Here is a 26,417-nt window from a genome sequence, read left to right as displayed (position 1 = left end):
GAGCTTATTACTGTTATCAGGTCCCACGCTGTGAAGCGCAGCCCCTGCCAGCACTACTCTGTGCCTACCCAAGGCTTGCAGTTTGGAGGGGCAGCACCCCCAAACTATGCCCATGTTAAAAAGTGGGGGGGCATGGCTCCCAGCTTCCCCGGTTCTGGCACCACTGCCCTCCACTTCTATAAAGGTTCTCGCGCCCTCACTCCAGCTCTGCCACCTCGGGCTCTGGGCCCAGCACTTGAGGGCTAAAGGGGCCTTGGGCTGGCTGTATGTGTGTGGGGGAGGACCACAGCGCCCCCTGACCATGGGGCCCTGGGCAGTCACCCACCCGTAAGGCCAGCCCTGCCCCCCCTCAAAGTGATAACCTCCCCCATACCATCTGACCCTCACACCTGTGTTACCTGTGTTCTCCAGCTGCCCAGCTCTGAAAGCAGCACCTCCATCAGCAGCCCAGTTCCTCTGCACCAGGGATGTTCACTTGAGAGGATTCACCTCAGCACCCACCCTGATTCACCCAGATCCCATTAAGCCATTTACGATTGAGGCTGACACCTCAAATTTTCTATAGGTGCATTATTTTCTCAACATGTGGACCCCTGCATCCAACTCAACCTATGCCTTCTATTCTTAGAAAATGACTGGTAGAAAAAAAAATGACAATACTTTGGGACAATGAGCAATGCCTATCAAGGCAGCTTTCAAAGAACACTGCCACCTCCTGGCTACTGACTTCTACCCTAACCATGAGGCTTGACTCCTGCTCTAGCCACTGGGCATGACCACCCATATCCTGGTCACTGACAGAGAAAATATTATATATGGATTATTTCCCCTTTTCCTTCAGCCTACTTCAACTTCTGTTGAACTACAGGCCAGAGCTCAGTCCATTCAGGACAAAGATTTTATATCATACAGAATTACGCTCCTGCCCTCAAGTTAAAAGAATTGCCAGTGATTGAGTATCAGAGCTGAAGTAAACGATAAATAGTGTAAAGGATGGCACTGGCTACCGCTGCCCTCTACTGGGCAGAGTTAGAACTGCACAACTCCATGCCATTGGATCTACACTGCTCTCAGGGATTTCCCCTTCGCTCAAATGGTAAGAGTCTTATGCTGTTAGAGTAGGAGGATTTGAATTTTATCTCCACCATTGCCATGAAGTTCTAAGCATCCAAGATCTGCAGCATAGCCGTTAAGTGATCACAGATTTGTAAAATTAAAAGCTGAGTAGGCTTCGTGTCTTAAAAAAATGTAATAGGACATCGTGAATGATTAACAGAATGGGTGGTAGGAAAAAGTTAAGCCAGATTCTGTAGAAAATGCTTATTGCTGACCATGTGCTATCAACTAGATGACATTATGCCTTTAAATCTGCATGATTATGATTTTCTCCAACAACATCCAGTTGTGTGATGAACAACGTTGGCGTCTGAGGCGGGAACCTCTGATATGCATCACTTCTTACCTCAAGATGACTATCAGAGTTATCAGTGCTGGCTGTTGAAAATTCAGCCTGCTATTGTTACATACTCATTCAGAGCACGCTGTCTTCCAAAACACCAGAGCAGACCTGACAGACAGGCTGTAGGGACTGTTTCAATATACTGTACTAGAGGGAACTCTTGGGAGGAACAGGCCAACTCCATTCATTCCACTTCCTACTGAGTTTAGAATGTCTGATAACAGAGCAGGATGGTGAGAGGAAGTTTCTTCTGCAAGAAGTCATTAACTAAAGCAGCAAATGTAGATAGATGAAATCATCAATGCTATATATTGGAAACAGAAGCTCAAAGAGTAAGTTACTGATTTTGTTCCAGACTGCTGTTCAGCCCAATAATTACAAGGTGCTAAGATAAAAACCCGGCACATCGAAATGGATCCTGTGTTGTACACGTTGGAATCAATAACTCCTTCGCATTAGTTAGTTAGCCCTGAGTCCCATGGACAAGAAAGAGAAAACTGTAATGGAATCATGTTTTACCATAAAAATGCTCTTTAATAATAGATTAGAAAGTAATACTAATTAAACTTAGTTAAAATATATACTTTGCTACAGTCAGAATGGAGTTTGTTAATTTATCAGGCAGAAATGTTAAAAAAAAAAGGCATGATCTCATCACAAAAGGTAGTGATTCTGGAGCATTCCCCAAACAGAAGTAGGTATTTAATTAATTTATTATATATTTATTTATAAAACAGGAGTAGTTATTTGGTGATTTGCATTTAAAATTATATCTAAATCTGGTTTAAGTTTTGGGTTATTTCTTAAAATACAACTCCTGTTAGAAAGAACAATGATTTTCTTAGCCTTTTGCCAAAGCAAAGAGAAGTTTTGGGGCTACTGATTACTAAACTTTAATTAATGATTATAAAGTGCTTTGATGATTATAAGCACTATACCATTGCTATGCATTGATATTATAGATGAGATATATAATCCTCTTCTTTATTGAGTCTGTGTTCATGGCATAGAACGTCCTGGTGCCAGTGAGATCTCACTGCTGCCGACCACTCATGTGAACAGCAAAACACATACCAAGAGGATTCTCCTCCAGGATACAACACAGTATTTGATGGGGTCATTTAATGTTTTATTTTGATTTTTACTCTTAAAAATTTTTAAACACTTTTTAGATCCCTCTTCTCTCATTCATTGAAGCCTCCCCACACCCACACATCAGGGCCCTTGCAAATGGACTGCCTCGTATGTATTTAGCCTGTACACAATTCTTTATACTTTTCAAAACATTGCACACAAACATTAATCAATCATTCCAGCACTCTGGGTTATCTCTGTTTCCCAGATGGGGAAACCAAGACACAGACTAAGGTCCTGAAACACACCAATAAGAATAATAATAAAAAAGGCAGGATTAGAACTCGGTCTATGCTGAGAGCAGATCTCCATCTGCCTACCCACCAGTTAGGCAATGAAATGACCAAAGACAGCCTACACCCCTTCACGAAGTCCTGTATTCCCCTGCCCTTCTTACTCCTACCTCGCCTTCTACTAGGCCTCATTTCATCCCAACAGTCCTCCTTTTAAAATAGCTGGTTGGCACTCCCGTCCAGACTCCAGGTTACTCCTACTCAGAGATCACTACAGAAGTTGAGAACGGACGGTCCCAATTCCCCCCACACACACCCTTCTGGCAGAGGAAGCAAGAAATGCAGTGTGGAAATGCTCTTTGAATAATATGGAATTTCAAGTGAAGATACATGGTGCTGTAAATTTTTTTGTTTACTTTAATTTTACACTTTGGGTTTTTTTTAAACTATCTTCAAAGCCAGCTATTTTCAGTTTTAAACAGGCTTTGGGTAAAACACTGTGATATAATTGGCTTCTTTGCCTTTTCCTGGCAGTTGCTCAACTGTCTGAACTGAATGTAATGCAGGAATTAGAGGGATCTCCACTGAACAAAGATTGTTTGTTATTAGTTTGTGCATACTTTTTTTTTTTAATAGGCTGAAATATAGCCCAAGTGCCTTCAAAACCTCAGTGGAATTACACTGACTGCATCAGTACATAGTGACTAAAGAAAACAGAGACAGATAATTACATATTCTAATGATGTTTGTTTCTTTAGTAGATGCACTTTTTAGTTGTTCCATAATATTGGCTGTTACACTTCTCAGGCAGCCAGAGACAATTTCAACTGACATGACTATGACATTTCCTTTTTGGGAGATTTTAAACCTCTTTTCACAGAGACTTCCATTACATACACAGTGTGCCATACACCGTAGGACAGCCGTTACAAAGGCAGAGCGAAATGCAGACCAGAGGCTGTTTTATCAAAACAAAGGAACCTTCCCTTATAATCTAGACTAGCTAAGGGTGAATAGAAAGCTAAATAAGTACCCACACAGCATCAAATCCCTGACTGTGATAGCGGTGTGACTGACAGGTGGATGTGCTAGCATTTGGCCACACAGTCGCCATCATGACAGGTGGATCAAAGTTCAATGTTTTCCCTTCCAGAACTGAAAAACAGAAGCCTTTGTTGCAGTATGGTACTAACTGTTCTTCCAGAAGATGTTCCACAGAATCATCCATGAGCACAAGGAGTTTGATGTCTTGTATGACACCTGGCTCCTCTGACAGCATATTGCTCCCTCATACCATGCTACAGTATTAGTTTAGTATTGAGTCCGGGAAACGAGAGCCACTTATTGAAGCATCTACAGCGCTCCTTTAATACCACCTACATAGAGGTCTTACATCCTTGTGAAAGCTCTGTCCTACTTCACCTATAAGATCTAATAGGATCACAGCACAAGGGAGTATTGTGGCACTCTGGGTAAATGTCTTACTCACTAGGGCTGGTCAAAAATTTCCCCTCTAATCTGTTTTATGATGGAAAATTGGGTTTTCAACTAAACATTCTTTTTTTAAAAACAAAAAAGAGCTGTTTTCTGCAGAAAATTTAGATTTTGCCCAAAGACCACAAACACTCAAAAATGAAAAAAAAAATCATCTGAACACTGAAAAATTTGATTAAAAAATGCTGCCATGGTATTTCATGGGAGTTTTAGTTTGGCTACCTCATGACCCCATTTTCTAGGCTAAGTTCGCCAACTGAGTTACATCTCTCAGGATGCGCGTAGGCCAGGAACTCCCATGATGCATTGCAGTGGCTCAGCAAGAGGGGAGATCGTGGTACATCATGGGAGATGGAGTCCATCCAAGGAGTCCAGCCCACAGAGCAGAATGAGGACAGGCAGAACCAGAACTACACATCTCATGAGGCACGTCAGCAGAATTTCCAGATTGAAACTTTTGGTTTCCAGCCAAAACATTTTCAGGCAGCAATTTCTAGGTTTGAGCCAAAAGTTTTCATTTTTTGTTTTTTTCCCTGAAAAATTATTTGAATACAAAATTTTGATGAAAACAATTTTTGTGGTCAACCTTTTATGAAGGAAATTTCACCTCCCCCACTTCCCTCAACAAGCTCTAATGCTCACCAGTTACAAAAACCAGACAGGCATATATTAAAACTTCCCTCCAAATGAATCATAATTGATCCTGTTCATTTGTAGCCATCTGGGGGGTATGAACAGAAATATACACATTCCCACAAGCATTCACCTGTGGGTCAGTGTAGAAAATTGCAGAGTAACAGGGGTTAAAAGGAACACTGTCAGATCAAATTTGGCACAATATTTAAGTTTTGTAAAAGCAAACTTCTGCAAAACCCAAAGTCAATAGAAATGTTTCCTTTAAAAAAATCCAATAGAAACATGTTATTTTAACAAATAAACATTCCCCTACAGATCTTTAAACCCAGATTTCTAACACTGCAGTATTTTGCTAATGCATGAGAACTTAAAGGCAAAACTGAACAGAAACTGACTATAAACAAAAGAGAAATTCACTGCGTGCATTGCACACACTGAGAGAAATGCAGATAGTAATCTAGCAGGAAAAGGAATATCAAGTAAATTCACTTTTTCAAAATTCTTTTCATTTTGATAATCTAAGGCATCATAAAAAGCACAGGTAAGGATTAATATTGTCTGAAATAGAGTTTATCCCAAGAATACACCTTTAAAAAAATTAAAGTAATTATAAAATGGCTATTATTTGTTTCATGCAGTGTTGTAGCTGTGTCGATCACAGGATATTAAAGAGACAAGATAGGTGAGAGAATATTTTTTTATTGGTCCAATCCAGCTTCTGCTGGTAAGTGAGACAATCTTTTGAGCTTACATAGAGCTCTTCCTCAGGCCTGGGAAACTTAATGAGAGTGTCACAGCTAATACAGAGGGGTGGCGATAGAGTGTAGCTATGGCCCCCACTCCCTCCAGAACTCCTTGCCGGGAGGGGGCATGTCTGCAGATGTGCGCCACAGCAGCTCTAGAGACATTGTGCCTTCCTTGTGCCTCCTGCTGGAGTAGGGCAGCTCTACACTCTTTTCCCAGGTTGGGTCTGGGCTTAAACTGACTCTACTTGGTTACCTAGTAACAATTATAGCTCAAAACAAGAAGCTATTGCCCTTGAGTCTTTATCCAAAATACTATTCAAATGGATTGAGTATTTTATATTTTTGGCCCATTGTCTGACTTAGCCCCATTCACAGCTAAAAAGCCACTTAAATACTTTATTGTTTTCTACAACTGCAATATGAGTGCCTCAAGAATTCATATAATCCCTGAAGGACGTTTTTCTCCAACCGAGTCCTTTTAAAATAACCTATTGAAGATACCCTCCCTACAGAGTGAGTGCGCACTGTATGTTCCTATCTATCATTCCATAACAATAATAAGGGTTGGGTGTGCAGAGGAGACTAATCCTTCAGTTCCTTTCCACGCAACAAAGTTTAATCAGGGGGGTTGGATGTCTCAATGGGATGCAGAGCCTTTCTCCCACAGAGGTTTGCTGCTCTTCATCTCTGGCCCTGGATGGTAGTGAATGAAATTAAAAGGCCTATGTGAGATGAATCTGTAATCTAAGAGTTGTTCTTACTGCACTAGTCAAGCATCCACACCACATAGCCCCCAGCACAACTTGTCACTCTTGTGGACAGCTTCAGAAGGAAGACCAAAAAGCAGATGGGCACAGAGATTGAGCTGCTTAATTATTCCTAGAGGGGAATCTTTTTATGTCCAGGAAGAAGCACAATGGCCACACAGCATAGACGGTTGCGTTGCTAATGCCTATCCTGTGACTGTTCTGTGGATGGAGGACTTGGGTCTCCAGAGCTGTCAGTCCAACACTTTTCTAAATTTATTATTGGAAATTCACTTAAATTAAAAAATAAACAACAATAAAATAAAAAAACCACAACTAGGAAATATTAAGAGGGGGGAAAGATGTGTGGTGTTTCTGTTTCAAAAACAACCCCCCAGCCTTTCCCATCCCTCTACAGTGTGCCAAGAATCTTTCCAACTCACATCTGCCTTTGGTTTCCTCTCTGTTTATTCAGTCACCAATTATCAGGAGACCTCTTGTTTTGTTTCAATGAGCTGAACAATTTGAAGCAACTGTGGTAGTTAAGATGGCTTAGACCAAACACAGATCCCAAAGAAATTGGATTGAATTAAAATAAAAATTTCCAACAACAGCAACATTCTCTCTCCAAACTGTTCTGAGAATTATTATATGATGATTTCCTCCCACCTAATAAACAATACACAGACTTCAAAGGCATTGGAGTTTGTTTTCATACAATCAACAGTAAATGAGATTAGACATGTTGATTTATGCTGCCGCAATTCCTTTTTTTTTTTTGAAAGAAAATGAAAATATGTTAACAATTAAAATCTGATGAGCATGGATTCTTCTGGTTCCTAAAATAATAAAATGGATAATTGAATAGTGTGCTTGTCTAAAAAATCCTCTGGGGGAAATGTGCCATGACAGTAAGCGCCCTGCATCTCGTAAGTGGTCATACGTGCTACTTTTCTTTATTACCCCAATTAAACCAATGGAGCCACAGCCACCATACCACTCCCTGATAGAGGCAAGGCTTCAACAGCTGAGCATCTCTCACTCATTTTCTCTTTGTCTCTCCACCAGAGCTCTGACAGTGCCTGCCACTGATACTGCAGCATGTGCTAACTGAACACTGGACTAATTATTTCCCCATTTCTGGTTTCCTCCAAGTCCCCCCACCTCCTTCTTCTACTTCTTTTCCCTCTTTCTCTAGAACAGCCATGTGGTCTCTTTAACTGCAAGTCCAGAATGGTTGGAAGTGTTAAGAGTTGGCAACTCTACTGGAGCTTTTCAAATATGAAATAATGCCAGCATAATAATGGTTTTATTCTATAGCCGGTACTGACTGGAGACTCTGTACTTGACGCTCTGGAAATCAAAGGGGGGGAAAAAGTCACTAGAGAATCTTGGCAGAGGAGTCAGCACAGATGGGGGTAACATTTCAGGCTGTGCTTACAAACACAGTGACCTATCTCTTGATCCACAGGGCTCTTCGGATGATTAATGAGCCAGAGTAGATTCTGAAACCGGATTAGATGCCAATGAACTTTGATTAGCTCTTTATTACAAAGGCGCTGCTTTTGAAAGATTTGTGAGTGTCTGGGAGGGGGGAAAGAAGTTTAAAATAAAAGGGTGTTTTGTTATTGGTGGCGTAGTTTGTGTGTGTGTTTTGTTTTTTTGCACTTAGAAATAGTTTCTTCAACATGAATTTAAATATGGAGTTTGCTGTGTGGCCTACACAAGGAATTACATCAAGAGCAACAACATTCTTGCCAAATCTTCAAAAGTTAATACTTCCTTGTGAGTCATAGAGCACACAGATTTTCACTTCCCAGCTACCTATGACTGAAATTGACATTCAGGGTGAGTATTTAAATCTAGAAAAGAAGTGTTGGTTCATTTTTAATCTTCTCTCTGTGTGTTTAGAATGTCCACTTTATTCTACACAGCTCTTAAGAGTTTTAATACATCAACAAACCTTCCTTTAATGCAAATGTGGATTTAGACAGAAATGCAGGAAGTTAGATAAATGCCAGATTGATGGCACTTGTGTGCATGTGTGACTGTATTTTGGGTATGAGTGGACACACTATTTACTATGATTCCCCATGTCAGGATAATGATACTTACCCACTTTGTAAAATCCTGCGAGAGCTAAGGATGAAAAATGCTATATAAGTACTAGTATATTGGGATTTATTGGGATTACCCCAGGATGAAGCACCACATTTTGGTCTGTGATACCCTGTCCCGTGGGTTTATGTGACTTCTTTCCTGAAATCATAAATGAAGTCCAGAGAGCAAGATAACACAGGTCTATGGCATGACTTAGAACAGAATGTGGCTTAACTACAAGGTCAAATTTCCTCCTTTGCAAAAACTTGGGATATAGTGGGGGTGGGAAGATTTATATGCTACTTTTTAAAAAGTGTCAGTAATAATTTCATATGGGATTTTACACACAATGATAGCAACAGTCAAATCTGGGTTTTGTTCTTATGGAGGATAAGGGTGAAAAGCAGACAAGATTTTTTTTAACCGAATGCCATTGCTAAAACTTACATGCACTGCAAAAGTTACTTACACCTAAAATCTCCATTTCTGTTCCCATAGTAATATGTTTTGTTACAATAATGTTGTACAATTTTGACGATAGAAACAAAACAAACACGCTCTGTTCTCAAAACAACAAATCAATCCCAGGCCATCAGACCTCTCTTCTTTTTAACATATCTATTAATGAAGTGAATTTGATACCAGCATTTCTAAGTACTTTTCATAAGCTCCACGGAAACTACAATATTAGATTAACCATGTGCTGTACATGCAAAAATACAAAGTAGGCATTTTTTTTTTTTACCTCTCAGCACACCTATTGAATACTATTAGTTCATTTGGATTAAATGAAAAACTACATATCTTACTATAATATTGAAAATGCATGCTTGGGATAAAATCCTGGCCCTGTAGACAATGGGAATTTTGCCATTAACTCCATAAGGGCCAGGATTTCATCCTTGGGGTTTAAACATTATGTATCTTTTTCCAGAATCTGCCTTCATTTCTGGATACAAAACAGAACTGGGGCTACTGCCCTGATAACTTGTAGGTGTTGATGCCATGCATCCAGGCAGCAAACAGTGCCTATAAAAAATGCATCCTGGGAATCTCCCTGATTCAAACTGGAGTGGGCCAGGATCCATCCACTACCCCTGGGACAGGAGAGGATCCCAAATCTGCTGACTGGGTGGGAGTAGTGTGGAGGCAGTTGAATAGTAAAGCAGCTCATAGGATGGGGCCACCATTTTGTAATTTCTCTACCACCTCCTTTGCCAGGAGAGATGATTGTGGAGGCCCTCTCGAAGCTCCACGGTAAAGGCTATGCTGAGATTTGCACTTAAAACAGAATGAAAATCCATTTATTTTGCATGTTAATGTCTGAATTTAGTTTCTGTATTGTAACATTTCAGAGGAATTTCACTATTACTCAGCAGATCAGTTCGGTTGCATTTGAATGATAGCTCCCTCAGTCCTGGAAGATCCACCCAGATCTCCCTCCTGAAACCTTTCCTTGACAATCAGTTCCCAAGCTGGCATATGCCATCTCCCAAATGCATAGAAGGACCCTGTACTATCTGATCAATTGGGAGGGTTATAGGCCCAAGAACACTCTTGGGAGCCAGCTCATCATGTGTATACCCCTGCAAAAGTACGGGCTTCCACAGGAATCATCCTGAGAAGCCTGGCCCCACAGCACCCAGGGAGAGGGGGTGGTGGGTGTCAGGCACCGTGTGTCTCAAGCCCACTCCTGCAGGGTTCCAAGCAGGAGACTTACCTTCTGCATGACCATGCTTCAAGGACTGATAAGGGAGATACTTGCTGGATGCACTGATCCCTGAAGAGAAGAAGAGTTTATGAGCAGGGGTGTAGCTAAGTTGGGTTGCTGGGTGCACCTCACAGAGTGAAACAGGAGTGCTGGAACTGGAGGCTTAGTCTTAGAAGTGTTGAGGCCATGGGGCCTTCTCTTGTGGAAAAGTGGGACTCCTTGGGATTCTGACATACTGAAGGATTATCTCCCTATGACTGTTTAAAAGCTGGGGCATAGAGCAGATCCAGTGTATCCGTGACGGGGTCATAGTGGACAGACAATTAAACATGAACTCCCAGTATGATGCTGTGACAAAAAGGGCTAATGTGATCCTTTGATGTATAAGCAGGGGAGTAATGAGGTGATTTTACCTCAGTATATGGCACTTGAGAAGATACTAGAAATCTGCGTACAATTCTGGTGTCCATTTTAAAAAAGGATATTGAAAAACAAAAGGATACAGAAGAGCACCACAAAAATGATTCAAGGGCTGGAGAAAATGCCTTACAGCAAGAGACTGAAGAAGCTCAATCTGTTTAGTTTACAAGAAAAAAGATTGAGAGGTGACTTGATTACATTGTATATGTACCTTCACAGGGAAAAAATACCAGGTACTAAAGGGCTTTTTAGTTTAGCAGAAAAAGGCATAACAAGAAACAATGGATGGGGGGAAATCAAGCCAGACAAATTCAAATGAGACATTAGGCAAAAAAATTGAACAATGAGGGTGATTAACCATTGGAACAAATTACCAAGGAAAGGGGTGGATTCTCCATCTCTTGATGTCTATACATCATGATAGGATGTCTTTCTGAAAAAAATGCTTTAGCCAAACTCAAGTTATTGTGCTCAATACAGAGGTAACTGTGAAATTTAATGGCCTGTGATATACAAGAGATCAGAGTAGATTGCCCCTTTTTGCCTTAAACTCTATGAATCTATGAAACATTTGCTGCTCTCACCTTGTGAGTGGTTGGTGGGTCAAAGGAAGCAAATAGTACCTTATTAAATATGTGTTGTTCTTCTGATGGATTGAATTGGATTTTATTCAGTTTTGTGTCATCTATCACAGGAGGGTGTTGCTGATCTCCAGCTCATCATAACTCCAAAAGGTGTCCACTCCATCAGATAACTAAAATTTCTACTGTCCCATAGAACCTCATGCCCAACCCTAGCCTGAATTCACTTTTTTCCCCTTCTTCTACAATTAGATGTGTATCAGTATGAGATATTTTTTTATCAGTACCACTCCCTGTACAGAAAATTGCTGTGGTTAACTACACACGATGTAGAGATACTTTCTCACATGCACACACAAAAGGGGGGGTGGCGGTATTTACTATTTGAAGATTGGATTTGGCCATATATTGAAGTGCTTGCTGCCTTGGGAGCTCAAACTAACTTCAAACTTTCAAGAACAGCTCTTGCTTTTCTGCTTTCTTCTCCAATAAGAGCTTATGCCACTTCTCCAGGCAGTAGCAACTGGAAGGCAGGCACACTAATTTGTATCTCCTCTGTACTCTTTTACAACACCAAAATCCCTCAACACTTCACACAAAAACACCTGTTTTGCAAGGCCCTTCTGGCAATGTGATAAAACCTTTCTACACAGCAGAAGTGTCCTGCAGTTAATAGAGATGGAAGAGAAGTCTTTCTCTTAGGTTCTTATATGGCCTCCATCACTGTAGTATCTGAGCATCTTACAATCTTTAATGTGTTTATCCCCACAACACTATGAGAGAGGGAAGGGCTATTAGCTCCACTTTACAGCTGGGGAGCTGAAGTGCAAACAGACAAAACAATTTGTCCACAGTCACAGAGGAATCTGGTGGGGGAAGCAAGGAATCAAATCCAGGTCTCCCAATTTGTAGGCTAGTGATCAAGCCTCTGGACCAAGCCTTCCATCTACCCAAACCTCACAACCAAAGACCCACAGAATCTGAAGGAAAACTGATCTACATTTTTGGAACTGCTCCTTCTCTTTATGGTACCATGGGCTAAACAAACCCCCCAAATTCAAACACTTCCAAACTTTGTTGTGAGGATAGGTTCAAAATTCATAGTTTGTGATGTGAGCTCACATCTAACAATTAGTCTTTGTTTCGTAGGTAATTGCTTGGTGATACCTAATAACTTTATAGTCTGTGCAATTTCCTGCAGATTACTGGGTAGCTATTTGTAGTAGCCATGATTTATTGGTAGGCAGAAGCAATGGAATTTCTCTTCCTCTAAACTATCTGGTCCTTGGCTCTGAACATTCATAATGTTCCCAGTCAAGGAATGAATTTTTCCTTTCTGTACATATTTTTTGTGGTCTGCATTATCATTTGTAAAATATAATAAGACACTGTTGATGTCTGTCTGCAGTTTCCACACCTTTGTGTGGCTTCCCCATGTTACCTCCCCTGCCTCGGAATTTCACAATTAAACCACTGCAAATAATAAATGATTCAATCCTGATCCTGAAAACAAAGCTCCAGGGACAATGCTCATGGAAATTAAGAGGGAATGTGTGGGTGGGTTCTGCATCCCTAGACTCAAATCAAGGTTCAAGCAATGTGCACCTACTGTTTGGCATGGGAGAGTAGCAGAAGTGTCCTCCTGCTTACCTCTTATATGACTATGGTGATGTGGATCTGCACAGTTCATGGACTTACTCACTATGTTATCAGCATATACCCCCCTCTAGTCAGTCAGTTGCAAAGAATCACCATAGAGATCTCTGCGTTGCATTGAATGTGCAGTCTTCGTGTGTGTTCCCCATTACTTGTGCTCTAGCCTCCCTGACACACCCATTTCTCTCTTGCAGTGAGTTCTGATGCAGGAAACAATCTTGCCCTTTATAAACAATATGCTGGTCCAATACCGTATTGGGATACCCCGTGATTCCAAGCTGCCTACACTCTGAGCATGGCATTGAAACTAAAAGTGACAAACTGGTGGGCATGGGAACTCAATAGAACGTTCTTTGTCAAGGGGTTTAACAGAGTACACATCCCACCATTATGCCAATCAAAACAGGACCTCTTTTGTCTTTAGTAACATGAGGCTTGTGTCCAAACCCACAGAGAGAAGATAAACATCAAACAGCTTCTCCAACAGGATGTGTTTAATCGTCTCTAGACAAAGGAAACACTAAAAAAAGAAAAAAATGAACTAAAAACTCTGATACCTCTATTTGCATTTTAAAACCCTCCCTCTCCCCTACGGGATTCTATTTACTGTACTGATCTCTGCTAATTACTAATTTAAATAAGCATTCATCAAATGTTATATTAGATATTATAGCCTGGCAGAATGTGTCCAAAGACAACAACTTCTTTATTCTGACTATTTGGACCCGTATATCAGATAAGGCAAAAAATCTCCTGCTTTCCTCTTATGCTGATCTTTTAGAAGACTTTGAATGGGTGAAATGTCTAAAATACAGAATGCCAAAATATGCATATATCTATATAAATATATACGCCAACCTTAGCATTTTGGGGAAGACCTATGAAAAAGTGTTTTGCGCTTTTCCCCAAATGTAACAGAAATGATAAAGGCTGAAATATTCACAATTAAAGAGTTACTACTGAACATGTCCCCGGTCTAAATTCCCATTCAGATTGAAGCCTATTATCTGCATGTGGTCTGTACTAACAGATAATAGCATCATAGAAATGTAAGGCTGGAAGGGACCTCGAGATGTCATCAAGTCCAGCTGCAGGTGCTGAGGCAGGACAAAGAAAACCTAGAGCATCCCTGACAGGTGTTTGTTCAACCTGTTCTTAAAACATCCAATGATGGGGATTTCACAACCTCTCTTGAAAGCCCATTCCAGAACGTAACTATCCTTATAGTTAGAAAGTATTTCCTAATCTCTAACCTAAATCTCTTTAATCAATTAAAAGTGGTTTGTTGTTTAAATACATAAAATCCCATTGTCACAATCAACTATAAGAGTTACAGAGGAAATCTGTCATGTTTATATTGCATAGATCCTTAAGTATGAATTGACATTATAGACCTTAATGGTCTATCATATCAAAGATCCATGGATTAGAGGTCCCAGACAGCATAAAAAATGACAGAAAAGATAGAGCTGTAATGCTCTGTCATGCAAATAATAGTCATGGATTAAGCACCATTGAGATCACAATACTGTAGTTCCAAGGAAGTTATTTCAATGTAAATGCCATTATCATCCAATACCAGTTTAAAAAATAGTTAAAATAAAATAGATTGAGCACTAAAATCTGCATTGAAATAATGATGAGGATTTGAATTTATCCCAGATACCAAAACATTCAAAATTTATGATTTCTTATCATCCTTAACGCAAATGATTGTATGAAGGCACTGAATGGGTTAATGAACAAGGTGAGGTCTTCTTTCCATGAAATATATTCTTATCTCTATGTACCAGGATTTAAGTGTGTAAAAAATGAGGATATGCTGTACTCTTATATGGTTAGGGTGACCATATTTCCTAACAGGGAAAACTGGACACTGCCTGGGGCTAGCCCGAGGCGCCTCTACCTCCCCACACAGGGTGGCGTCAGCCCCTGGACCGAATACTCCCTCCAGGTGGGGCTGGCCTGATCCACTCACCCCCCACCTGCATGGGGCCAGCCCACACTGCTCACCCCTCTGGGCCTGCGTGGGGCCAGCTCGAGCTGCTCGGATCATCCCCACACTGCCAGTGCGGGGCTGGCCTAGCCCATGCCACTCACCCAAGACCCTCCTCCCCCATGTTCCTTTGTGCCCCGCTAGGGGTCGCATCCCACTTTTTTTTGTTAAACTGGGCATTTGTCCCATCTGCTCTTACCAACCGATCATCAGTTGGTAAGATCAAATGGGACAAATGCCCAGTTTCGCCAAAAAAGTCAGGACAGGGCTTAAAAAAGGGACTGTCCCGGCCAAAATGGGACATATGGTCATCCTATATATGGTTCAATTCATCAGGATTAACATGTTAATTACAAATATTAATGTTTTATATAGCACCTTTTATCCGAAAGGATGCCAAAAAAAGACACATTGGGCCAAGTTCACTGCAAATGTAGGTGGATATAGCTTCACTGTCCAGCATCTCTGCACCCAACCCTGGATACCATTTGGAGAAAACATTGGTACTAGATTATATATTGATACCCTGAGTGTGAATACTCCAGATGAATTCCAATATCATGAAACTAACAAAGCAATGCTGCAAAACACCCAGACCCTAATGTGTCAGAAGGGGGCGGGTACAGAAAACTAGCCTCCCATTGCTCCTTTGAGTTCCTTGAAAGCAGAGGAAGGAGTCCATAGTTCCAAACCTCAGTGTTATGGAACTGAAAGAGAATTTCTAGTGTCTCTCTTCCTCCTTTCACATCACCTTTGCCGGGAAGAGTACAGTCTATAAAATGCATAATTTACAGTGAAGTGCAAAATCTTAGTATAAGACTTTGAGACCCTTCTTGTCGAATGTTGCTCTATTTTGGGACGTCAGGCCCACAGAAAACTGTGAGCGAAGAAGAGGAGGGTATGTTGATGGATCAGCCTAAAGCTGGCTTTATAATATTTGTGTATATAGCTCAGGCATGGAGTGCAGTATGCCCTTAGGCCAACAATATTGCTTCAACAAAGAGATCAATGACTTTATAGCCTATGCATTCTTTGAAAGTTACTGAAACATTCATTGTATCATGCACTGTAACAGTGATTCTGTGCTGAAAGAAGTCTTGTGGGAACTCCCCACAGTGTCAAGAGGATAATTATTTAGTATGAAAGTAAACAAGAGTGTTTTGAGCATTAATTATTTATTCCTAGGGATCCTCATTATCTCCAAAACTGTTCACACACTGAATTGCATAATATCAGATAGTATTTTAGAATAACAACAATTATTTTATGTCTGAAAAATGGTATATCTGAATTACATTGTTGGGCCTGATTTTGTTTCAAATGTTCAGGTCTTTTGGGTAACGTAAGACTTACTGGTATAAGTGAAGAAAGGGCAAGTGCCCTGACGTAGCACCACCTGTATGGTAGGGGTGTTCCACTGCCATTAGTAATAAGAAAAAGGGGCTCCCAATACATTGATGCTATAGGACGAATAATTATACTGGAATTTAAAAAACAGCAGCTGAGTAGAGGAATGCAAAGGTATTTATAGCAGTGACAGTAAGGCTTTTCAGTCTAAGGGCTTGATTCTGCCATCACTGAAGAGGATAACAAAACTTACACAATGGCTTCAGAGGTGCAGGATCAGGCCTTAATGCTGGATACTAATTTCCTAGATGTGTGTAACAAAAATAACTATTAAACAAAATAATTAAATTTAATGGTGATCCAACGGTGCTTCCTGACTGTAAGTTATAAGTACATACGGATCCAGGATATGGTTATTATCCACTGAACAATGTGCACCCTCAAGTTGTTACAGAAAAATGTGTTCTCTTTCTGGTAACCTTACATTTCATTTGGCTTCTATAAGTCCCTCTACTTTGAATACTGCCCTTAAAACTCCTGAGGCCAGATTCTCAGCTGGTGTATATTGGTTCCACTAAAATCAGTGAAGCTATGACAGTTTATGCCAGGTGAGGATCTGGCCTGATTCATATGTCCAAAACAAACATGATTGCTTTAATATTTGACCATCCCCTTCCCCATTACCTCATTTAAGTTCAGCCCTCTCAGTAGATCCCCTTGTTCTTTAAGGAAGGCATATTTTCCTCTTACATGCAAAGTTTATTTAAACTGTCATTCCACCTAACCACAGATATTAAATATGGAGTGAGGAGGGGTCAGAAGCAAAGGTGGCTATATTTGTTAAGCAACTCTGTACGTGGAGTTCACTATAGCCAGAGTGCAAGATTTGTATAATCACCATAGTTAAGAAAAGTCCTGTGTTCTGATTGGCTGACGGCTATTAGCCAATCAGAGTACAGGGAGTTGCATGCTGTACATTGTATTGTATAAAGAATTTATTTAAGTTACAAACCATATGTCAAGTATTAGACAAAGAAATTTAGAGGATGGGATTTCTTGGATAGATTTTTGTAAGTTTCAGATCCTTTATAATTTTCCTAAAAGATTTTTTATTTTTGAGCTGTAAGTCTGAACTTTTAAGAACTGTTTTTTACTTATTACAGTTAGATATATAGCAGTGCTTATTCAAGAAAACCTCTTGTCCAATCCAGCAGTCCTTATTCAAGAGACCTCTTGACTCAAAACCTAATTAACTCAAAGCAAGAAACAAATTTAAAACTAGCTTTTATGAGCTTTTTAAAAATTGAGTTACCTTTATTATTTTATAGTATATTTTACATTAATCAATTTTATTTGTGCGCACTTCCAGATTCCATCATTACCTATCCATTCTGTACACTGACATATTTGGCATAAATAATTTCCTCTCCACTGTTTTTTCTCACACACACTATTTTGAAATCAATAATATTATAATTTAATATATACTTGTGAGTTAGCCAATGGCTGTTTGTAAGCCTATGTGAAATGATTTTGGGGTTCTCAGTACATTTTCTGTGGACTGGTATTCACATTACACAGGTCCTGATCCAATACCTATTGAAGCCAATGGAAAAACTACCACTGACTTCAAAGGGTTTTGGAACAGGCCTAAACCACTGTTGTCAACCTTATCAGTCGCTTAAGCAAATAGACCAATGATTGGAAAAGACTGAAAAAATGAACTCACCTTTTCACCCCTACATTTGGTCCTTCCAGTTCAGGGTAGAGATACATGGGATTAGCATGGGGGAAGTATGTATTGCTCTTGCCATGCTGTGTCTCATAGAATATCAGGGATGGAAGGAACCTCAGGAGGTCATCTAGTCCAACCTGTTGCTCAAAGCAGGACCAATCCCCAACTAAATCAAGATATTGTTGAATAGTTCATCACCTGACCAGGGACCCTCAGATTAAAAGTCTGATGCTCTACCAACTGAACAAGCCAGGCTCCTTATGGACAGAGGAGATCAGTGTTTAGGGCTGGTAATGTGGCAACTCTCCTGAGTGTTATGGGCCTCATCTAAAGCCACTGAAGTAAATTGAAACACTCTCACTGGGCTTTGGATTAGACCTTAAAACCACACACCAAATTTTTTTTAAAAAAGGGTTAAAAATAACCACCTTGTTTTAAAATATACTTGGAAAATTAAATGAATGTTATAAAATATTACAATGAAATTGTTGGTATTACTCACCATGTGTGTTGGTGAGTTCAATACTGTAACTGCCCCCCCCCCATCTTACTTGAGCCTGATTCTGAGAGCAATCTTGCAGAGAAATGTGGTTGTGCTGGTAGCCACAGCAACAGGTTTGCCCACCATCACAGCAACCATTTAGTAGTCCCCATCCACTCCCTTCTGTCAATAGACTCTAGCTCCCTGCCTGTCATCTTCTTGTAGGGAGGTCTGGCTGGTTGCTAACCCCATTAGTTTTTTCAGGGGCCTACTGTCTCTGCAGTATCTATTGGGGGTAAATGACAGGCTCCTCTGTGAGGATTTCAAACTGCATTTGACCCCTTTTCCTCTCCATCCCAAAGTCCGGAAAATCACCACTTCTCCAACCTCCAGCCCCTGAATCCCCTCATCTCTCCCTCCGCCAGTCTAATGATACTCATTTTCTGTCTCCCTGACTTTTCCACTCTTCTCCTTTTTCCATCCCTGAAGTTCCACCTCGGGCCTGCAAAATCCCCTTATCCACCCCTTTTTTTCACCCCAACATGTGCACTCTTTTTCCTTCCCCTGCTTCTCCCTACAACCTCTCCGCCATGTAATCTCTGCTCTTTCCTCCTTGAGACCCCTCCCCATTTGAAGTGGTCTGATACTTACGGTGTGGATCAATAGTTTGTTTCCCCTACTGTTCTCTATATGCTGCATTAAGACATACAGAGCAGGGAGTCTATGAGAACTGCAAGGTAGTGCTGAGAAGTGGCCTGGACAGCAGTGTGAGATGACCCCTACGAAAGGAAGGATGGTCCAATGGTTAGGGCACTACCCTGAGACTCAAGAAAACAATTCAATCCCCTGCTCTGCCACAAATGTCTTGTTTGACTTTGGGCAAGTCACTCAGGGCCAGATTTTCAAAGATATTTTGGTATATAACTCCCACTGGAGTTTAAATACCTTTAAAAGTCTGAGCCTGTCTCTTCCGGTAGGATTCACAAGTGGGATTTAAACTGAGCATTGCAGTGCCTAATTTTTAGGTGCCCTGCCACCAAGTGACATTCACAACCCCGAGTTAGGTGCCCAGGCTCCTTGTACAATGCACAGGCAGAATCTGGCACCTAAAAAGGGGATTAATTGCAGCCAGAACACTTAGCAGGTAGTTGCCTAAGCTCACTAGTAGGAAATGCTGAAGAGAAGGGTGTGGTCAAATCCCTGCCCCACAAAGGGAGTTAAGTACCTTGCTCTACATGGGATTCACAGCTGTCAACTCTTACCTGGAGTTAGGAACCTAAGCCAGGTCAGTCCTTTTTCAAGAGAAACCACGACGATGGCAACTCTCTTATACTCTATAGCCCAGTGGTCAGAGCACTCATGCAGGATGTGAGAGACCCAAGTTCAAATCCTCATACTGCCTGATCTCAAGAAAGGATTTAAACCCATGCCTCCAAACTGTTGGTAAGTATCTTAACCACTAGGCTAAGGGGTATTGTGGGGGCAAGGCTTCTTAATAGTCAATGGAGCAAGGTCTTAAAGTTGGGTCTCTCACCTCCTGGGTGAGTGCCCTTACTGCTGGGCTATAGAGTAAATCTTTTTCTCACCCAAAGACCATGTAAGTGTTTTATACAATGTGGAACAGCTTCATCAGGAGAGATACCCACTCCAGGATACCCTATAGCCCACATGGAAGGTGAGAGACCAGGATTCAAACCCCTGCTCCACATTAGGCATAGGGGGGATTTGAACTTAGGTCTTAAACATTCTGGGTTAGTGTGCTAACCACTAGTTACAGCAGTGGGAAAAGTAGGTACTACCCCAACCTCCTCATCCCACTGTGGTTTGCCCAGGCACTGATGCAGTAGATGTGCTCTAAAGTGGCCTCTGAGTGCAACTACTGGTTCAGGCCTCACAGTTAAGATAGGCAGGGGAACATCTATTTTGTGAATCCTGCTGGGACTTAAGTGTGAGTAAGGCATCGAGCTGCTCAGTGGTGTCAGGACTGATGTGGCTGTGCACATGCCCACTGGCAGAAATTTAGGAGGCCAGGGGACTTTAAGAGTGGAAACTTAGGCCTGGTCTACACTGGGGGGGGGGGGGGGGAGGAGGGAAATCAATCTAAGATACGCAACTTCAGCTACGAGAATAGCATAACTGAAGTCGACATATCTTAGATCGAATTAAAATTACTTCACGTCCTCGCGGCGCAGGATCGACGGTCGTGGCTCCCCCGTCGACTTTGCTTCCACGCCTCGTACTGCTGGAGTTCAGCAGTCAACGGGAGAGTGATCAGGGATCGATTTATCACGTCTACACTACACACGATAAATCGATCCCCGATAGATCGCTACCTGCCGATCCGGCGGGCAGTGTAGACGTACCCTTAGATGCCTATAGGTTTAGATGGCAGCTAACAGGGGGATTTGAGTTCTCCTTGTGAATGCCACCCACTGTGGCTCAGTTCCCTATCTGTAAGGTGGGGACAACAGCACTTCCCTACTTCACAGGGGTGTTCTTAGGATAAGTGCTTAAAAATTAAGGGGTCCAGTTACTACAGTAATGGGGGCCATATAAGTACCTTAGACAGGCAAGAGTCCTCAGAGCCTACAGGCAACTAAACAGGATTTATGACACAATGTGGAAAATCTGTACTGTTCTAGCTAAATTGGAACTGTTATCAAGTGAACAGGGAGCTCCACCATGAAAAATGTGGTATATTGTGATTTGGCGAGCCATGCAGACTTAAGTGTCAATATACTGCTAGACTGTATATTATGTACAGGAATTAGGACTATTGGCCTCTCATACCCTTTACACGAAGATACTGCTCTCCATTCGCACCAGCGACTGCCATCAACGGGAATTGCACATACAGATTTATGGCTTTTAGTTCAAATATGAATACCGATGGAGGAAATTTAACCCTCACTATAGAGAGTCTGCTGCTATTTTCAATTATGGTATCAGTGGCTAATTCCTTTTGCACATGTCTGACACTAAAAGGACTGAAATACCTAAGCAGGCTATGGAAAAGGTCAGAAAGGAAAGGAATATGCAGAAATCTGTACTTTTTAAAAAACAGAAAAACTTGCCTTTTGAAGATCTTTTTTGTATTTTGTCTTTAGTTGAGTCTTTGTTATGAAATGACTTTAACCTTCTTATTGTGGTAAGGAGGATTGGGACAAGGACCGTATGTCCTGGAAAGGGCATCAGTAAAGTTTGTGAATCACTAGATACTATGGTAATAAGGGTAATATAAATACCAAAGACAGGTAGACATGACATTTTCAAGAATAATATCTATTTTCCACTTTAATTCAATTGAATTTTATTTTAATACACCTGTTCAAAAAGAAATACTCTTGGGCTTGCTGGGTTGTGTTGCGTATGCAGATCTGTAACTCTGAGAGGTTGCTGGGACACAGTGTGTCTGCAGGTGTATGGGAATTCTACTCTAGTCTTATCTATTTTTCAAATGCCGACACTGACATTTTTGCTAAAAAGGTGATAATATACCAGCAAGATATGGTTTGTTTATTGATGTGTTTTGCGTTTTTTTTAAGTGAATCCTCAGTGTACAAATAAATTTTAACCTGCTTTTTTCACACTGAAATATTTCTTCAGCTTTAGAAGGAGGGAGCAATTTGCCCCTGTTCCTGTTCTCCAGGAACTTCCACCATAATGTAAGCAGGGCTAAATTATTCCATCCATTATATCTATGTAACCCTGTTGATATTAGTCGGTTAACAGGGGCATAACTGAGGGCAGATTTTTCTAACATAAGTTGCTAGTGTTGACAGTTGCTGCTGCCAGGAGCTGTGTCCTATTACTGAAGCACTGGGCAGACTTTATTCTGCCTTCTGCTTGTTAACTGTCTGTCACTTACAGGCTGGGGAAGGTCAGCTAGAGATTTTTCCAGAAGAGGTGAATTCCTCTTGCTAAAATAGTCTGGTGCTGGAGTTAAAGTTAGAGTCAAACACAAGCCTAATGGCTAGCCCATGAAAAGTGCTTATGTGCTTTTTCCCCCCAGTGTTATAAATTCAGCCCAAGCTGGAATAATGAGTTTTTCCTCATTTTCTGTAGACTTGGTCCTTGCAGACATAGTCTGAGGAATACTTACTTGTAATAACAGCAGTTTCCTCACAAATAGCCACTTAGAATTCATCCAAGAAAAGAGCAGCCCCAAAAGGAAGAAAACTTTCCCTAGCAAACTACTAAACATAAAATTGTTGCTTTAGGGCCACACACTCCCTCCCTTCATTCCACCACAGAGGGGTGCCTGGCTCCTCAAAGGAAGGGTGTTGTTTCAGTGGCATGCTTCTCCTATTTATTACCTGTGGATACCCACGTTCAAAAAATCAGTATTTGGCCCTATATGAAATGAATTTCATGGATTCCGCTATGTCCTCAGTGGCTCTTTGCCCACAGCAGAAAAGCCACCACACGTTTGAACACAGTTGGCAGTTTCAGCCCATTATTGAAATAGAAAGTGTTTCACAAGCCAAGACTGGGGTATTGGCAGAGCTGCATATGATAGGCTTTTACTTACATAAGCATCACACACACACACGGATTTTCCCCCCTTTAAAATTTATGAATTATTGAGATGTTTGATTCCTTTGGGTCCATGTAAATAATTTTTCCATCCTTAAAGGAAAAACAAACATTAAAAATAGTTAAGCAAATATGTCCACTTTGCTTTGAAGTGGGGTGGAAAGTAGAAACATGCAGCTAATCAAATACTTCTACACTGGTCAAAAGTTGCAGAGCATCCTACAGGCCTTATTGGTATTTTTCTTTAAAGCCTTAGGGGCCTGATCCTGTATTTCTTGTGTACCCAAAATTCCCACTGAAGCCAATGGGCGTGCAGAAGGAATATGGGATAAGGCCTTGAATAGCTAACCGTATAGTCCATTTAGACTCTGATCTTGCAAAGGCTTACACATGAACTTAACTTTATGCCCCATGAGCAGTCCAACTATACACAGTGTGCATAAGTCTTTGCAAGATTTGGCTTTACTGTGTTTTAAAAACAAAAAACAAACAAAACCCTCCATGGCTACCTAGGACTTCATGGTTGCCACAGTACTGCACACTATGATTACTCAGGACTTCACAGAGTTAGATAATCAGTTAGGACCTGTATCCATCTACTCCAAAAGCACGATTTTGATTGCATCTACCAGACAGCACTAGTATGAACTTGCTCTTTCTTTCTCTCTTGTGCATATGCGCACACATATTTTCTCTTTATCCAGGTCTTAGCAGAATGTTCAGAACTAATTAAAAAAAAATATCCCACACTTCCCATTTTTATACAATAACTGAATGGAGATGGCATTTTTACTGATACTGTACTTTATACCAGTAGACACAGTCTGATGGTGTCAATTAGGTCACAGGGAAGGTAGCTGCCCTTCAGTTGTATGGGAAAGCAGGAGACTTCCAAAATATTTCTAAAAAGATATCACAAGTATGTTAGTTAAAACACTTGTGTAGCAAATAGACTTAACTCCAAACTCTTCCAGCCTCCTTCTCCTAAATGCTTTCAAACTGTAGCTGCATTCCCTGTGAACTAACCTATATTATCCTACTACCAAAAAATGGAAGTGTATTATTCATTCTTCTTTTTATAAAATTTAAGGGCCTTTAAAAAATCCGCGATCATGATTTATGCTTCCATATTTGTAACTAGATGTAACAATTAGAATAGCTTTCATGCTGTATTGCAGTTTTCCTTTAAAAACTGCTTCGTGTGCATGCTCTTCATTTGTTTCCCATCGTGTTAAAGGAATAGGAGGGTAAGGCTCACTTTATTTCAGCCCTGGCAAGATAGTCATAAGAATTTAGAGCTCAATCCTGAAGTCCTTACTCAAGGAAATGACCCATTTATTTCATATTTTCTCTGAGGAAAGACTGTTTTTAGGTATTTTTTCCCCTTATGTAAATATTATTGTATGATTTTCCCTTGTAATAATAATGCTATTTATTTTTCAGATATAGCATTGCAAATCAAAAAAGCTAATATAACGAACAACTACAGAATGACACATAGCAGTATATTCCTGTTTTGTTTCCAGAGAATATAGTTTTGCAATTTCAGCATTTTACAAATAATAGGCAAGATCCTCAGTAAATCAACATAATTTCAGCTAAACATCTGGTCCCATATTTAGGTACTTGTGTATGCACTGTATAATTTTTAAATGTATGAATGCATTTTATAAAAAAATTCTAAACATATAGAAGTGCCACTTTATACTACACATTTTCAATCAATGCTGTTAAAAAGCAAATTTGATTATAGGTTCAGACCTTGTACAACAGGTTTCATTTTTACAGGAGGAATTCTGAACTTGTGTTATATATCATATATATCATAGTTCATAACTGAAATGCAGTTATGTTCTAGTCAAACAGGCATTATTTTGGGAAAGTTCTATGCTCTGTTATGCAGGAGAGCAGATAGATGATCAGAGTGGTCCCTTCTGGCCTTATAATTCATGAATCTACACAGCCATAATTTCAGTTGTCTTGATGGGCACCACTAGAATTATACTCTTTTTTAGTAAGTAAAAAGTTCACAATTGAGACTATACAGGCTACATGTAAAATAAATTATTTCCTCCTGTCTATATTGTGGAACATTTGCTGCCATACTGGAATGGTTGCTACAGTAGTGAAAGTTCTCAGGAGGTTTAAAATCAACTCCCACCTATTTTAGATTTTTTTTAAAAGGAAAAATTAAGAGAAACTCTTGAAATAACATTTTCCTCCCCTCCAACAAACTATTCAAGTTTTCTTGAAATATGAGCACATAATTATAGGTCAGATGTTAGTACTCTTATGATGAGTAAGTCAATGGTACTACTACAGGAGAAAGGTTTTCTACTCATCATAAGGGTATTAGAATCTGACCCTATAATATTAACGTTTGAATGTCAATGCCATGCATCAAAATTATAACATGAACTGTGTATTCTATACACTTCTGGCAGATTTGGAAATCCTGAGGATGCTTTGATAAGCAAGGGCTTTTCAGTCAATATTACAATGAGCTTAATTATGTCTCCTCTGATATGTGGTTTATTAAATTGAAGATCCAGCTTCTGCTCTCAGTTAAACCAATATAAATCCAGAATAATTCCATTGACTTCAAAGGAGTTACTCTGGATTTATGGCAGTATAACAAAGCACAGTTTAGCCCAAAGTGTGTTAACATTTTTCACAGAAGTACTCTAGCCTGCTTAGTTACAAACCAGTCAAAAATGTCCCTCCAGTAAAACAGGAATTTGAAAGGATCTGCAAATAATTTTCATAACCAGTTGTCAGAAATCACTTAGTCAACAATACAATACAAATGAAACAGAAGAAACATGTGTAAACCAGCTGATTATAATGAATTTGGTATACAAGAGCATCCTGTTGTAATTCATACCAGTTTTGCCCCAGCTAATTATACTTTATAGGCTGAGTTCAGCCTAATTTAGAAAAGAAGCACCAAATGAAACAGCATATACTTCCATACACCAAAGCTCATATCAAAAGAGGAAGGACTCTTACCTAGCATGCAAACACATTTGGCATTCTGATCAGGACTATCAAATGAGATTTCTCCACACCTCTGAAAGAAAAAGAGGGACATATTTAATGTGAGACCCTGTGGCAGTGTTTCTAAAACTTGTATATCTGTGTTCTCTGCTGCCTTTCTTCCCCTCTGCACTGGTAAGATACAGAGATCCATAATTCAAGGGCAGATGGCATGGTCAGAAGGCTTTCTGGTAGCCCAAATTTTAGGATGAGAAAACAACAATCTGCTTATATGGAATAAGGATGGGTAATTCATACACCTCATTCTCTTGCTGTGAGCACAGTATTAACTGCCTATTTGCAGGGAGGACCGAGAGTGGAACTGGGTAGAAAATGAATCTGTGACTTCTTAGTTAGTTCAAGGTATTTT

At 40.3% G+C, this 26,417-nt stretch overlaps 1 protein-coding gene across 3 annotated transcripts in view; it reads right to left on the bottom strand.

Moving 5' to 3' along the window:
* The window catches only part of PDE7B (phosphodiesterase 7B), a 253,289-nt gene that overhangs the window by 155,877 nt on the left and 70,995 nt on the right, over nt 1–26,417 (bottom strand). For all 3 annotated transcript variants that reach the window (XM_005280320.5, XM_065588702.1, XM_042848187.2), the window contains exon 2: nt 26,021–26,081. In XM_005280320.5, the coding sequence (XP_005280377.1) occupies nt 26,021–26,081 (61 nt within the window). The remainder of the gene's footprint in view (nt 1–26,020; nt 26,082–26,417) is intronic.

This window comes from Chrysemys picta, chromosome 3 (assembly GCF_011386835.1).
Source record: "Chrysemys picta bellii isolate R12L10 chromosome 3, ASM1138683v2, whole genome shotgun sequence".
Taxonomy (NCBI): domain Eukaryota; kingdom Metazoa; phylum Chordata; order Testudines; family Emydidae; genus Chrysemys; species Chrysemys picta.
Note: the sequence above shows the minus strand (reverse complement) of the source record. Positions and strands in the feature narration are given on the sequence as shown.